Source organism: Carassius carassius, chromosome 40 (assembly GCF_963082965.1).
Source record: "Carassius carassius chromosome 40, fCarCar2.1, whole genome shotgun sequence".
Lineage (NCBI taxonomy): Eukaryota > Metazoa > Chordata > Actinopteri > Cypriniformes > Cyprinidae > Carassius > Carassius carassius.
In genome coordinates, this window is record NC_081794.1 from 22,961,516 (window position 1) to 22,978,538 (window position 17,023).

Here is a 17,023-nt window from a genome sequence, read left to right on the forward strand (position 1 = left end):
TTGTCACAACCATGTTTTTTTGTTCAGAAGAGAAATACATAATTTGTGTACAAAAGGGTATTTGAAAAATAATTTTTAGAAGTGCACAAGCATTTAGATGGCTTTGATATGACTTGACATGACAACAAAAACTGCCTCAGCAGATTCTTTTTAATCAAATCCATATGAGAGAGAGAGAGAGAGAGAGAGAGAGAGAATGCAACTATTTATTAAAAAGTAATAAAGATTTTATGCTGCTCACATGCATTAAATTCTGACATCATATTTAAGTATTATCAAAATGGCAAACCAAAGTATAGCAATGAAAATGACTATTTACCATTTTATTATTCATTGAAATGTCATTTATTCTGGTGATGGCAAAAACAAAAAGAATTTTCAGCAGCCATTACTCCAGTTTTCAGTGTCAGGAACCTTCAGAAATCATTCCAATAAGCTAATTTGATGATCAAGAAATGTTTCTTATTATTTATCATGTTGAAAACTGTTGTGCTGCTTAACATTTCTGTGGAAACTGCAAAATATGTTTTTGTTCAGGATTTCTTTGATGAATAGAAAGTTTAAAAGAACAGCATTTATTTGAAAGATAAATCTTTAGTAACTAAATCTTAATATATTTACTCCCATGTTTCACCAATTTACTGCATCCTTAATGAATAAAATCGATAAAAATAAAATAGTTATAGTGTTTTTTTTTTTTACGGTAGTATTCAACAGAGTGGTCACCTGTATAAAACGTGCCCCCATGATTCTTATAAATCTGAGAGAGTTCATCTTCAATGCAACAATCATCACTCGCCCTAAAGTCTGGCTCATTCGGTTACACAAAGCAGCTTAAGGTTTATTTTAAGCGAGTCTGATGCTCCGGACACGGAATGTGCTTTGAGCTGAAATTAAGATCAGAGATCACACAAGATCCACCTCATCTGAAACAAATACATCAAAATTAGGTCAGGATGTTAAACTGATAAAAATCTCAATGTGCAATTTCGATTCAATTTTACCTCAAATTTCTGTAGCATTTAACCACCTAGTGTTAATACTGAACCTCTCATAAGAACACTGCCTATTCGATCTACTTTTCATTTAATCAAAAAAATAAAAATAATAATAAAATTAATAATAATATTATTATTATTATTATATGGAAGCACATGGGTAGCGATATTCAATTTGCAATGTAATATGCAAAATGACAATGCAATATGTAAAATAGCAATGCATTTCTGTATTTACATTTTCATTTTCCAATACATTTGTGCAAAGTTTGGTGCAAAATGAAAATGAAAATTAAACTACATAATTTTCATTTGCCATTTCATACACCAGTTTTAATATGTAAAATGAAAACTAATTTTAACGCTTTATAAGTTGCAAAATTAAAATAAAAATGTATTACAGAAAATATTAGATATGTATAACATGTTCAAGCAAAAACTGTGGCAAAATTATATTTTAAATGCTATTTTTCTTAAATGCATTAACACTCACAGTCAAGACACTTACGATTGCATTTTCATTCAGTGTCCCGCAATGAATGTAGCAAAATTCAATGTGCACATTGAAAATGCATTCTGAGCCGATCACGTGTCTGCCCCCTCGCGCCATGTCAATCACTGCGTGAACAAGGCGGGGCTTGCAGAAGGTCAAGAGACTCAAATCTCAAGAAGAGGATTCAAGTGAGAGAACATGGACAAGACCGTTGTTCCGTGTAGGTTTTGATCATTTCAGTTTATGGCTTTAATATTTTATTCGCACTGGTAGGCGGGGCTGAAACACTGTTTTCATCTGATTGGTCGAATCGCTCAACCTTCAACTCGGTCTTTTCATTCTTTCAGGAAGAATAAGAGTCAGTGCGAGTGAAGCACTGTAATGTCTGAAACTACACTCACTGTTAATTAGCATAATATTTGAATCAGATGTAGCTGGGCACATAATTCGTGCTGCTGAGACCTGCAAATTATTTCTAGGTTGTAGTATTGTATGAATATTGTCCCACTGATAAATACAGTGCAAATAGTTCTGTCTCTTTGGAAAAAAGTGAAGTGGAAATAAAAATCAATAATAGACTGAACAGTTCCATGTCTGTAACATTTACCACTCTCATCTTTTAAGTCATAAGGCACTAGGTATGTGTGTGTGACATTAATAAATAATTGTAAATATTAATATTGTTAAATTTCTGAAATAAAAATAGTAAAATTAGCTCTATGCTGCTCAGTGCTCCTGTAGCCTACCCCAGAGCGCCCTCTCGCGGCTGTAGACGGTAATGTTTTCTCTTGGTTCTGAATAAATGCGACTTATATGTTTTTTTCCTCGTCATTACGTATTTTAGAAAAATACGGGTAACATTATTATTATTATTTATTATGAGAGTAACTGACACAGACTAGAACTTTAATGTTTCACCAAATTCAGCTCAGATCTTCAGACTCGTATTGCTGTATAACTGGCCAGACTTACCTTCCCAAAAAATACTATTTAATTTTATTTCATAAATTTAACTATATTTATTTCCACTTCACTGTTATCCAATGAGACAGAACTATTTGCACTGTTTTTATCAGTGGGACAATATTTATAAAATACTATAACCTAGAAATAATTTAACGGGGTCTCTTGCAAGTCGCAGCAGCACGAATTATGTGGCCAGCATCATCTGATTCAAATATTATGCTAATTAACAGTGAGCGGTGGTTTCAGACATTACAGTGCTTCACTCGCACTGACTCTTATTCTGCCTGAAAGAATGAAAAGACCGAGCTGAAGGTGGAGCGATTTGACCAATCAGATGAAAGGAGCGCTTCAGCTCCGCCCACAAGTGCGAATGTAATATTGAAGCCATAAACCGAAATGATCAAAACCTACACGGAAAAACGGTCTTGTCCATGTTCTCTCACTTGAATCCTCTTCTTGAGATTTGAGTCTCTGACCTTCTGCAAGCCCCGCCTTGTTCTCGCAGTGATTGACATGGCGCGAGGGGGCGGTCACGTGATCGGCTCGGAATGCATTTTCAATGTGCACATTGAATTTTGCTACATTCATTGCGGGACACTGAATGAAAATGCAATCGTAAGTGTCTTGACTGTGAGTGTTAATCATAGACTGTATAAAAACATGGACGTAGTGTCCGTGACGTCACCCGTAGACTCCTGAAGTGTGTTTTTGAAGCCTAAAGTGTGTAGAGCAGGCCGTCGCCATCTTGGCAGCGCGTCACCGCGCGACTCTCCCGGACAATCAAAAATGGGCAAAAAGGCGGGAGCTAGTTGCTGAAGCCACACCCACCTAGCACGACGGCAGTGTCAGCAGCGGCAATCCACCTGTCACTCAAGTGGCTACGCCCTTAATTATGCAGAACTTTGTCTTAATATAATTTAAACGGATGAGTTATAAAAAAATTCACCCCCCTCACAGTTGTCATGAAGGGCAAATTTAGCTATTTAGACCAAAATCATTTTTTGAACCAGGCTGTAAACATATTTTTTTTTACTGCTGTAAAGTTGGGCATTTTAACATGGGGAGTCTATGGAACTGACTCCCTTTTGCAGCCAGCCTCAAGCGGCCAGTCGATGAATTGCAGTTTTAGTCACTTCCTTATTGGCCTCACGAGAGAGAGCGGGAGGTTGGCGCTCGGTGTTAATGCATTTAAGAAAAATAGCATTTAAATGATAATTTTGCCACAGTTTTTGCTTGAACATGTTATACATATCTAATAATTTCTCTAATACATTTTCATTTTAATTTTGCAACTTATAAAGCGTTAAAATTAGTATCCATTTTACATATTAAAACTGGTGTATGTAATTTATGTATGTATGTAATTATGTAATTTAATTTTCATTTTGCACCAAACGTTGCACAAATGTATTGGAAAATGTAAATGTAAATACAGAAATGCATTGCCATTTTACATATTGCATTGTCATTTTGCATATTACACTGCAAATAGAATATCGCTACCCATGTGCTTCCATATTATTAATATAAATATATATATATATATATATATATATATATACACACGTTTATATTTATATTCATATAATTAATATTATATATAAATATATTTCATACATAAACATAGCATATTTTTCTTAAATGTACATGCATGCATGTGTGTGTATTTATATATACATAATAAAATATACACAGTACACACACATATATATTATGTCCACAAAAACGTTTATTTTGGATGCGATTAATTGTTTAGACAGCACTATTTTAAAAATTATATTATGTAATTACGCTGCTGTCTTGCAAGTCGCAGCATTGCTGATCGTGGTTTCGAGTATCGATACATCTGCCCTTTACGGGGGAACACAAGAACACGCAGTAATCTTAGACAACTTAATCTACATTTTACTTCTATAAACAAAACACTTTCTACATGTACTACGTTATACTAAAAGGGACCGGTCACAGCACTTACATAGTATTGCTCTTTGGTTAGTTGGATTGGTTCTATTGTCCTCATTTCTAAGTCGCTTTGGATAAAAGTGTCGGCTAACTTTTTAGATAAAAAAAGAATATATTATATATATATATATATATAAATTGCACTGTATAGATGGATGGATTGGTAAGAGCGCAGGAGTCAATCGATAAATTGATATAGGTATTTATTTGCAGTCAGGAGGCAAAGATGAAACAAGAAGACAACTCTTTAAGACATTGAGGAGTCTATGACCAACTAAAACCATATATGGTTTAGAGACAAACACGAAAATGAAAAAAGGAGGAAAAAAAGACAAGAAAACTCAAAGGCTGATCCCTCCGTTCTAAAGAGAACCTCACTAGGATACACCTCTGATAAACACACCAGCTCACCTTTCTATATAAAAGACCCTGTTTAATATCAGATAGATTTATTTCAGAATGTCTCTGATGAGCTTGTAAAATATTTAAGTACTGAGGAAAAAAAAAAAAAAAAACCTTCTTCAACTCACCCAAACATCAAATGCAGATTCAACAAAGCACACTAGCTTGACATCATTTTAAAATGTGATTTTTAATTCTGTACATGTAATAAATGTGATGACAAGGTATTCAGTGTTGATTGCTTATAAGGTCACAATTTCGCATGTGCTTGACTTGACCTGCTCACTTGGAAAACCGGTTAAAAATGGCCATTTTCTACATGAGTCCCGCACTCCACTCTCAGCACAGGCTTCCATTGCACAAAGATTAATACCCTAGAGCAGAGAGACGCCACCAGCTCCTTTAACAGATTTAGGACATAATATTAAATCATATCTGATACATGAACAAACACATGTAGTATACAGGTTTCTAACAGACCATACATTTAAGAAAAAAGAGAGAATTTAATAGGGAACTGAATGAATGCCTGAATGCTTCTGTAATATATGCCCAATTACTGAACCATCTATAGGGTTTTGACAACTCCCATCCTCCTGAGACGCTGATCTGAAATTCAACTCCCTGTCCGGGCATCCATAGGGATCCATATTCTACGTCAGGAGGCAGAAACATCACTAACGTATCAGTTTTAGACATATCTGCTGCTTCTAGAGAATGAGGGTGGTAGCAAGGAGAAAAAGAAGTGCAGCATTCAGCTCATGCTCTTGAACAGCTTTCCCTCTTTCTTTTAAAGATAAGTTGATGCATAGACTTATTTCGAATGCTTTCTCAGAGTAAAATAAATTTTAAATGATTAACAGCACACTTCAAACTCCCATAGTCTATTAGATTTTCTGCACACTTTAAAAAGGTGAAAATGACAAAAGTTAGACAAGATAAACAGAATAACAAATGAAAAAGGAGAGACAGCATCAGTAAGGCCAAGGCTGAGAGAGATAATCAAAGGGAAACACAAAAAAATACAAATAATTGGATAGACATGAATCTAACTTGTTCTAAAACATCTTTTGATTCATATTGGAATAAGATGAGGGATTTCATTTCACTGTATTCCAAGTAGGTCTAGATGAATTTCTAATGTGGTTATTTTTCTGTCCTTCGGTACCTAGAGACTATTAGTCAGTGCTAGTGTTTCTCACGAGAACACCCAGTACAATCACCATCGACGCTCACAGTCAAACACAATCTAAAACCCGCTAGATGTTTTGTTCTGAAGAAGCGGTTTAAGCTCTATTTGAGGCTTCTCAACCTGATCCCAGAACAGCATACCTCCTTCTCGATCACACACACACACACAAAGTCTCCGGAGCCTGTCATTGAAAGAGAGGAGGAGAAATTCGGGTCATAACTCCCACCACTAAAACCAAAATAACACCGTAATCTGACAGAGCAAGCATTTCCTTTACAAGGTGGCTTCTTCCTCAAGAGTCACGTGGATGAGATTATACTTGAGGGAGAGAAGGGATTTTGTTTATTATGTTAAATAAAAAGTTAAAGCGCTTCTGAGTACAGAGCCAAGGGAGGAGAAGGGGGACCTGATGCTCCTAGCTCAGGAGCTGACGAATCTCCTTGTGCATGTGACACAGGAAGTCCACGTAAGAGGCCCCTCCATTGTTGTTCTTATCCTCCACCAGGAAGTGCTTGAAGATCAGCTCCAGCTTGTCTTCCTGTTTCACCACCATGAGCTGAAAGATAACGATTATTAGTATATTCATTAAAAAATGCTTAAAAGTAGTGAAATTCCAAGTATAAAAAAGACAATCAATAAATGTCTAACAACTTTCTTTTTTTGAGGACTCAAGCGTCACCCTATAATCACGAGTGGTGAATAATTACAGACGAACATTAATCTGGACGGAAAACTACTCCCTTTTTCCCTCTCAGTCAAGGTCATGCATAATTCCTGGATTATCTTGACTTCCTGATGCTCGTTTCATTTGCTAATAATTTTATTGTACTAAGATAAAAATAAATAAAAAGTTGTACACAAGTGACCTAAGCTTTCAGAAAAGTAAACAATCTTTTCAGCTGCCTGAATCACAAATATCTGCAAAAGCATAATATCAAACCCTGTGACGTATTTACCTTCATGTATCGTGAGCGCTGTGCCCTGATGGACTCAATAATCTCCCTTAGGCTCTTTGAAAAAGGATTATCCAAAGCTGGCAGAGAGGTCTAGATCAGCAAAACAGACAAATAAGAATGGAAATGTTCAAATCATATTTTTAAAAACAACATGCAACATGCAAAAACGTTTCATATGTGCTCAATGAGTAATACTCAAGATATATAACAGCCTCTATATGAGATGAAAATCAAATCTTTTATTTACATTATATATGCATATTTATAAAGAGTCATACCATGTTGGAGTCTATCTGGCTGAAGGCCGGCGTGCCAAAGATGTTCTGAAGCAGCTCCTGTTGGGCATTGACCCCCACCCAAAGGAAAATATTCAGTCCGTTCTCTAACAGGTACACTCCTCCCCTAGACAGTCTCTCCTCCGAGTCTCTCACTGCCATAGGCAGAGTCATGCTCTCAACATCCAGCTTTTGCTGTTGAGAATCAGAGAATCTAACGTAACTCTCACAGCTTAACTGCAAAATCAAATGGGCTGATATTACTGTGTTTGTGACTCACCAGCGGAAGCAGACAAGGGTAGAAAAACACATGGCTCTCGGCCACATCCATAGTGCTGACCAGCTGTCTCAGGTAGGCACGGTCATCCAGGGAGACGTCCGCCCCGGGCTGCAGAACGTCACTCTTCAACACGCAGTTCAGGTACACAGGCAGCAACTTCATACATTCTGGTAAAATCAACTGTACGCAGACAAGTAGATAAAAAAATATCAGCACAAATGTAGGATATGACAAATCCTGAAGAAATGTAATCATTAATAAATAGGATTTGTGTGTTTTTGTGTGGGGTTATGGCACTATGATTTTCTATAGTTACCTGCCCTGCTGAAGATGGACTGGCACAGTTCTTGCGGTAACAGGCTAAGATCTGTGCACACTGATTCATCAGACTATCACGGACATTCTTGGTAGGACTGCTGAGTACACTCCGATACGCTGTAATACAACAACATAATCCTTCAACTCAAATCAGGTCCCAGAACACATCATTAAAAAGTAAACTATCTTTCTTTGAAACTTTAACATGAAAATGGCCTGTATAATGAGCCTCCACTGAGATGCTAAATAGGTAAACGCTTATGGCTGTCAATCATTATTTATAGTTATGACAATTTATTGCTGATTTGCCTTTGCAAGCTATTTACATTTTGCAGCCATTACATTTTGTAGGAGGACAGGGGAGCTCTACTTTTTGAAAACAAAACAAAAACCAAACAAAGCCAAAAGCAAACCAAAACAATGATGCAAAATTAAATGATACAGAGAGACTATGAAGGGAGCTCTAGGTTTTGAAAAAGCAAACAAAAGAAACAAAAAAGCAAAACAAAAAAGCTAAACAAAACCCAAAACGAAAGCTGCTGAAAAACAAACAAAGTAATAATATTTAATGCTGTCCATAGACTGGAAGGGAGCTGTAGCTTTTGAAACCGAAATATCTAAAACAAAACCAAAAGAACAAAACAAAGAAATGAACGAACAAAAAAAAAAAAAACAAAAAAAAAAAACAAAAAAAAAAAGAATAAAATTCTTACATTGGTGTAACAGAGGTGGCCCTCAGAGTGCTAGTGCAGGAAGCAGTAAGGTGGTGTTTATCCGACCAGTGTGAGAGGATGCATGTGGTTTCACTCACCATATTTGGCAAAGTAGTTGATGATGGTGTCAGTCTCACAGTTCCTGTACAGGTCTGCCAGCTGAGAGCAGCAGTTCACTGCCATGTTATGGATTCGAAGTCGTCGCTGACCACTGCAGCTGGTGTACAGGACTGCACACTGAAAGAAGAGAGAAAGAACGAGAGTACAGACAAAAAGGTCAGCACAGCTGAAGTCATTAAATGAGACTGAACTCAGTGTAGCTGACACTTCACATGTTTGTGCAAAAGTAGAGAGACACACACACACACACACACACCTGCATTAGAGCTCCAGTTTCCTCGCTGAGCTTGTCATCATGTTTGAACTCCACAGTTACAGTCTTGTCACAGTCTAGTCCTGCCAGCTCTACATCGGTGGTGTTGCTCATGAAGAAGGAACCAAAGAAGTCGGTCACCCGGATACCTGCCACAGCAACACACACAAGTTAAACTCCTTTACATATATACATTAAAAACTGATGATTAAAACGGTCTAAGGTCACATGGCTGGTATGTCTTGGAGATACGTGTAATAAAATACTAAAACACTTTGAAACTGTGCTGATCTGTTGTGGACTGAACAAGGCCTTCTCTTGGCTTTTGAAGTTGAACACCTCGGTTAAAATGAGTGGTGATTTACACTACGGTTTAAAAGACCGGCATAACTACTGCACAAAATTTGCACATAATATACAATGGCTTGCCTTCATGTTTAAAACAGAAATATTTCCAACATTGCGACGTAACCAATTGCCCCTGTACCGAATGAACCGTACAGTGAATTTTGTGAACCGTTACACCCCAAATAAATATATCTAGTAGATAAAAGGCTGGATGAAGAAAAATCAAGCAATAATTCAAAATCTGGTATACAGAGCTATGTATTCACCTGTGCTGGTGCGGACCCTCATCACTGCATCAAAGCCCATCTGCTTCTGCACATCTCTCCTCATGTCATTAAGAAAACGCTCCTGGTCAGATGGAGCCTGAAACAAATCATAGTGTCTATACTCACAGCGCATGTTGTTTTTGGTAAAGAAGATTTCTTTGAACTGGTCACGTATGATAATAATAACTAGGCTGTACATTTCTCTCATACCTGGAAGTAGGTGTATTTGTAGATGGAGCCACCCGTTGAAGTGGGGACCACCCCTAATGTTGCTACATCAACATACTGGTTGGGAAAGAGGAAGAGGTCCACACAGCAACCCTGTGCAACACACTCCTTGGCAAGGGTGTTGTAAAAACTAACTTGGGGCTGGAATAATGACTGCAAAAGAAATGGAGATGGGAACTTCACAATGTGCCATATGGAGAGGGTCCTTTAAAACTACCTAATATATACCACAATTAAAAAGCTTTCTGTAACAATATTCCCATAGCTTCAAAGTCTCAATGAGACAAAACATTTTCAGCTGCCGCTGTGCTTTCAACATTGCGTTTTTCAGAGACACACACAATGTACTAAGCCGTACAGATTTGAGAGGAAGAGGTCATGGTACCTTTTCTTTATCAGTTCCAACTAGTTTCTTATCTTCCCTGTTCTTCAGTTTGCCTGGAGCCTCAGCGATGGGAAGAGATGAGTGGAAAACAAAAAGCTTTCCAACACAGTCTGCAGCCTAGATGACAAAGAAGAAATGTCATAGTTACTAAATGATTCCACTGCGAGCGGACACGAAACACTCAAAAAAATGTAAAACCAAGTTTCTTCCATTAATACTGTATACCGAAGCGCCCTATTGAATTACTACAAGGCCAAAAGGCTGGCATCATTTTTTAAATCACAATGCGTTTTAGGAATCATTAACATTAATATGATTCATTCATAATTTGCACTGATGCAGTAAGATCAAATACCTTGAGTGCTTCCAGCCCAGCCTGAATGACAGGCCCAAACACAGTTTCCGTTTCCCGTGTGTCTGCAAACATCTCGGGGATCTGATCCAACAAACTGGTGGCAACGTACATTTTCGTAATCAATATGCTTCGATGGTCAAAAATTCAGGTATACTAGCTTTCACTAGCTTACATGGAAAAATTCTACGAAATTGTGGATATTAAAGTGTACTCACTAGAAATAAAATGCCATTCAAAACGATTTTTTAAAGAAATTGAAAAGTTATTTTAAATTGCAATAATTTCACTTCATTACTGTACTTTTTTGAGGAAATAAATGCAGTCTTGGTAAACAAAATAAATTCTTACCAACTAAGAATATAAACTTTTGAACATTAGTTTACAAAAACTGAAACCTACCTCTCAATAACCACCCTGGACTCTGAGACATTGACCAGAAATCCATCCAGTAGGGGCACAAACATGTCAGCCACATCTGACACTACCATCATCTGGGGCTGGGCAAGGGAGGCCTTCACATTGTAGAAATGAAGCACTTTATTGTAGGTGACGAAGCCAACTCGAATGTTTGATTCCACATCAGGGTTCTCTCTGCATGGACCAATAAAATGGCAATATCACAATTACACATGCAATGTTTTGTTGTAGATGCAAAAAAACAAAAAAACAAAAAAGCAGATATGATTGAATGTTCTGTATTATTCTGATCATACTGCTTCTTGTTTAAACTCTCACCTTGGCAAGTAATCCAACAGTGTCTTCAGCTCCTGACATACAATTCCCACCATGCCATTCTTCACAGCATTGTAGGACACGTCAATCAGGAAGATGAAGGCTGGCGGCTGAGGAAACTTGTTGTTCTGTCAATAAATCATATTTAAAATTAGCAATCTCATACATATTAGCACAGAATTTTCTTAAAACTGTAGTGGCATAATGGGAACATATACTGTACCTTACAATAGTCCACAGTAGTCATAAACTCATAACTGCCCATCGAGAGCTCTGGACGATCATAGCAGTCCACCCTCTTCCCTGTGTGATCCAGATGCTGGAAGTAATGGGGAGGCACTATGAGTGGGAAAGAAGAACAGAAACCACAACATTAGATTTCGATTATGATGAACTCAACATGATAGGCATTTTACTGGAGCATTACTAACCCTCGGTGACACAGCTGCAGAAGCCACACTGGAAACGACGGCCACCTTCGATAAACTGCATGTACGGGCACATATAGGCCTTACAGCGATTACAGCGGATGGGACCACTTTCTCCATGATCCACGAGATATGGTGGTGTCTGCCAGTAAAAAGGAATGACATGTCATTACCCACAGACCCTTTTGTATTCATTTTAAAGGAAAACGAATGTGGCCTTTTACCTCATCTGGAGGCAGATGGGCCAGGGGTTTAATGACAGCCGCCAGGGGAACCTGGGACTGTTTGGCCATGTCGGAATTGCAGGGCATGTTGTAGGCTGTACAACGGATGTAGCGTGGACTAGCATTCCCTTTGGAGAGATTAATGTAATAAATATTTTATTAAGACCTATAACATCATGGAATAAAGGCTACTGTTTTACACACAACAAAATATAGCACGCACTATACATATAGCAGAGCAATTTTCCATTCCAAACAATGTCTAAAAGTATTTTATCTCTATTCTTACCTTGATCTTTAACTTGGAATTTGGTGGTGACAAGAGGTGGGGCTTGACCTCTGACCCCTGTAGTAAAAGGTTCACTTCCCTTGTTTGCTTTGTCATCCTCGATAACCTGAATCTGAGAGAACAAACACCGGCCTATGAAAGAGTGACACGCCTTTATTCATGAACAAACAACACACCCTGACCTTTCACCCGAAAAACCTCTTTATACTTGTATAGAACTAATCCAAACAGGATCAGTAAATGTAAATTACTGATTAAAGGAATATTCAGGTTTAAATAAGTTAAGCTTCATTGACAACACCCAAAACATGCAGTCCCAATTAGTTTAGCTCTATTATCAAACACTTTCTTGCTGAATAGTCCCAGAGACTTTCACAACAAGAGCATCAAGTGCTGCAGGTATGAGCCCTAAACCCAGGAAATGAGCTATAATTTTAAATACATGATTTTGAAGCCAATGTTTTTTAATAGATTTTTGGTTTAATGTCATAAATAAGGTCTTTGGTTAACAAGCTTAATGCATTTTTGTATTTTATTTTACAACACAAAATTATATGAGTGACACCCCACTCATGGAGATAATCTTGATGAACAAAACATGTAGAGATCACAAACTTTTGTTGTTCATATAGCAATAGTAAAACAAGTCCATGGTAATGCTAATATCCAGGTTAGCAATCAATTTTACATCAACCCTGCAGCTCTATTACTGCCCTCTTGTCATCCCAAAAAAAGTAATTGATAGAGCCTGAGTAGCATCTTACCCAGAATATACCTTTAAACGATGGGCCACAATGCTTATATTAAAGATAAGAACACGTCAGTCATGCACAAACTGTTACTATAATGCATGCAAGAGTGTAAATACAAACGGTTTTGGTGGGCACCAATGACCAGTCTAAAAACAAATTGTCCAATGTGAGTCAGTCATCTAGAATCAAATTAGGACTTAAAGGGAACTTTTGTCATCATTGACTCCCCTCAACGTGAATGTTTGGAAAACAAAAGATATTTTGAAGAAAGTTGGGACCCAAACCACTGTCTTCCATTAGACAAAAAAATATATTTTATGTTCCACAGAAGACAGAAAGTCATAGTTTTGGAACAATATGAAAAAACAACAACATTTTCTTTTTTGGGTGGACTAACAGATGTGTCTGCTTCACAAAAGCTATTATGTCAGCTCTATAAGAAGAAATAAAATATTATTCATCTAGACAGAGTCATTGGCATCCCCATGTGGAAAAAAAAACTGAAATTAGGATACAGTATAACAACACAGAACGGCAGAAGGACATGAGGCACTTACTGGACTTGGGATTGCGTCTGGGTCTATTCTATGTCTTGTTTTCTGCACAGGCGGCATGTCAGAGGCTTGCTTTACATTTTAACAATTTAGCCAGCAAATTATAAGAAAAGAGAGGGATAGAGAGAGAAGCCAAAACAAAAGAAATAAAAGAGAGAGAAAGAGCAGAGTAGATAAACAGAAGTGTAACCACAGTTACAGTTCCTCTGTTATTTTCCAAGCCTAGAATTACTGATGATTAATCACACTGTTTAGCAGACAGTGTAAGAGACGTGTGCAGTTGTTGCGAGGCGGCATGTGCAGTTTTCAAGCCTTGAAAAATCTATGAATCTGGATTTTATTGTTACTAATAGCCGCCTTAATGCATGCAAATCAGACACAGGAGACTCCAGAGCGAAGCCTTTCTTAACACAAGCACATCACACACCTATTTACACATTTATTTTACAAATTGATAGCGTACATCTGTTTGTGTGTGTGTGTGTGTGTATGCAAGTGCATAAGTACTGAAAATGATGGATAAATATTAAAACAAACACACAAAAAATCAATACAATAGATGTGTGGGAGAAGGTATGGTGGACAGTGACCTTGTGTACATGTCAGATTTGGAGTGTTCATACCGGGCTTGGGATAGAATCAGGATCAAGCCTCTTTGGGGCAGCTGGCGCTGGAGCAGGTGCTGTGGATGGCGCTGCATAGTTTTGCTGCCCAGGATATGGTCCTGTGTAACCAGGCTGAGAACCTCTGACCTGCCCAAAAGCACCTGGTAGGGAAATAATAAGCAAATCAATTCACAAAGACTTATGAATGAATTAGCCCTGTTAAATGGTTAGTTCGCCTAAAAATTCTAAATTTGTACTTGTACTAAATCATGTAGCTTTCTTAAAAACACAAATAACTAGAAACTATTTTTAATCGTATTAGCTATAATTAACAGTAATAACACTGAGACTCACCATTTTGCTGAGGAGGATATCCCTGCATTCCAGGCTGCGGTGGTGGCCCTGACAGGGAAGTGTTGATAGGACCAGGTGGCATGCCAGGTTGTGTAGGGAGTATATGATTAGCCTGTGCCATTGGAGGCCCTTGTGATCCCATTGGAGGACCTTGTGACGCCATTGGAGGACCTTGTGACGCCATTGGAGGACCTTGTGACGCCATTGGAGGACCTTGTGACGCCATTGGAGGCCCGTGTGACGCCATTGGAGGCCCGTGTGACGCCATTGGAGGCCCGTGTGACGCCATTGGAGGCCCTTGTGACGCCATTGGAGGCCCTTGTGACGCCATTGGAGGCCCTTGTGACGTCATAGGAAGGCCCTGCATTCCATGAAAGGGGGGCCGTGGTGGAAACCCAGTAGAGGTTGGAGGGGGACCTGAGTGGTAAGGTGAGGGTTGGGAAACTGGCGGTTGGGGTTGCATGACACCTGGGAGCTGAGATGGAGTCGAGGAGGGCGGTGGACCTGCAGGGAACGCAGAGGGCTGGGAGGTGGGAAGTGGTGGTCTTGGGAAAGAGGGCTGCGTTGAAGGAAGTGGGTGTCCGTATGACTGGGTGGGACCTGGTTGTACCTGGGCTGTGGAAAAAGGAGGCTGAGAGACAGGAGGAGCTTGAGGGAAGGACTGTGGGGCTAGAAAAAAGAAACAACAAACTGTCAATCACAGCAATGTTCTAGATATTTTTATGATGTTAAAATTTTCGAAGTGTTATTTACCATAGCCTGGGCCTGCAGGGGAGGGTGCAGTGGAGCCAACCTGCATGCTGGCCATCTGATTGGTCATCTGTTGCATGCTGACAGGTGGAGCTCCGTACTGCTGGCCGTACGGGGGTTGAGGACCAGGCAGATTCACTGCACCTGGAGTGTAAGGTTGAGAAACTGGAGGCCTAAACAAGCAATTAAAATAAAATCTAAGTAAATAACATGACAATGCTGCGAAACCATGAAAATAAGACTTAATTTGCAATCCTTAAATGAAAATGATTTAACCCATTTATGTAATATCAGCCACAAAACGTAAGAGGCAAAACATAGGCTAAATTACTAATAAATTGATAGAAAGGACACAGTTATGTGCTGATATGATGGGTCACTGACCTCTGTGGTGGAGCAACCATTGGTGGTGGTCCATTCTGAGTTTCTCCTTGCCCAAACTGAGAATAGTTCTGGGCACCTGAGACAGGTGGTGCCCCTGAGGTGGGGGGTCCTCTCATACCTTTAGCAGGACCAGCAATAAATAATTAAATAGTTTATTATCCAAACAGCATACATTTTATTTCCAATTATTTTTGATTAACTTTGAGCAACAATTTAAGCAAATGATGCAGCAAAGAATACTTTCTTTTTTTCTACTTATGACCGTATTAAGAAGAATAAACAGCTTTAAAAATGTAGGTGAATAGAAGGGAAGGAAAAATATCATAGGTCAGAAGCATTTTTTTCTTCATGACAATGGGATTATTTTGATTATTGTAGACACATTTCCGATGGTAAATATTCTATAGTGTAAGGTTCGTACAGATTCTTGTAGATCAAGATAAACCAAAGTTGCAGTTGCATCACGTCACTAGCCAACTGTGTGCAAATCACTGAATCGACTCTTTAACAATTTTATTTACATTTGGCACTAAGCCAGTCTCCAATTTGGACCCTGTATACAAGTATTACAAACACACAAAAGAAGTCAAACAACTCCCTTGATTCACATGGAAGGGAAATAAAGATCACTCAATTATGAAAGCATGATTAAAATACTATTGTTCAATTATATACTAAGAGTTTTGAGGAAAGAGAAAATTGGGAAAATAGATCATTAGCCATGGAGAAAACAATTTTTCCCTGTGTGCCTTTCCACAGCTGAGTTTTGACTGCATCCTGTGGTTTGATTGCCCAGCCATCCTGCACACTGCAGTCAACAATGATTTACAGGGAATACGGAAAAATACAGGCTGCTAAGCAGAATTAAACCAGTTACCTAGATCAAGAGGAGAGGAGGAGGACAGGTCAGAGACTAAGTTTGTTGTGAGAGTCTTAGAGGGAAAGCTTGCATAAGGAGAATATCCTGCAATACAAGAAAGAGAGAGCAGTGAAAAATGGGAATGAAATGTGAAAACAGGAGATGATAGGTAAAAAGAGGAGGCTGGGAGGGAGAAACCTGACTTCACTTGCACTCATAAAAAGATCTTACAGAATGAACTAAGCTCATATTAAATGATAATAACCTGTCATAAACACATCTTCTTAACCAGTTACAATCATTTTGTACTTTCACCCCCTTACCTTGTGGTGGACCTTGTTGGTAGGCAGAGCCCGGCCCATTATAAGGTGCATACTGAGCCGGATATCCCGATGGCACGTTATCACCCCCATATCCTGGCTGGGGGTAGCCCTGATACCCAGGCTGAGGCTGCCCATAAGGAGAGGCCATGTGAGGTTGCTGGTTGACATTCATTCTCAGTTCATCCCTAACTCTGAAGACAGGGCAGAAACAGAGGAAAAAAAGGATAAAAAGAAAGTGAGGAAGTAAATCTATATTTAT

The 17,023-nt window shown here is 38.6% G+C and overlaps 1 protein-coding gene across 4 annotated transcripts; it reads right to left on the reverse strand.

The window, feature by feature from the left end:
• Positions 1–4,995: 4,995 nt before the first annotated feature.
• Positions 4,996–16,953, reverse strand: LOC132122423 (protein transport protein Sec24C-like). 4 transcript variants are annotated; one of them, XM_059532667.1, is made up of 24 exons: positions 16,765–16,953; positions 16,460–16,546; positions 15,583–15,700; positions 15,202–15,371; positions 14,449–15,117; positions 14,113–14,255; positions 13,493–13,561; positions 12,184–12,295; positions 11,895–12,022; positions 11,674–11,812; positions 11,466–11,581; positions 11,246–11,370; positions 10,910–11,101; positions 10,511–10,604; positions 10,156–10,272; positions 9,753–9,923; positions 9,543–9,639; positions 8,932–9,077; positions 8,654–8,792; positions 7,841–7,959; positions 7,525–7,704; positions 7,248–7,439; positions 6,970–7,059; positions 4,996–6,569 (listed from the first exon to the last, which is right to left on the reverse strand). In XM_059532667.1, exons 1-24 carry the CDS (start codon positions 16,934–16,936, stop codon positions 6,429–6,431), a joined length of 3,726 nt encoding a protein of 1,241 aa, XP_059388650.1. In that variant the 5' UTR covers positions 16,937–16,953; the 3' UTR covers positions 4,996–6,428. The 4 variants fall into 4 exon arrangements, with proteins under 4 accessions (XP_059388650.1, XP_059388652.1, XP_059388651.1 ...); XM_059532669.1 differs by lacking the exon at positions 16,460–16,546; XM_059532668.1 differs by lacking the exon at positions 13,493–13,561.
• Between the last annotated feature and the right edge of the window lie 70 nt (positions 16,954–17,023).

Bases quoted from the DNA above. Each gene is read 5' to 3' on its own strand.
- LOC132122423 (XM_059532667.1), bottom strand. From the start codon at position 16,936: ATGAATGTCAACCAGCAACCTCACATGGCCTCTCCTTATGGGCAGCCT. The intron at 14,256-14,448 runs GTGAGTCTCAGT...TTTCCCTACCAG, and splicing joins ATATCCTCCTCAGCAAAATG to GTGCTTTTGGGCAGGTCAGA. The intron at 12,296-13,492 runs GTAAGTGCCTCA...TTGTTCTCTCAG, and splicing joins CAGACGCAATCCCAAGTCCA to ATTCAGGTTATCGAGGATGA.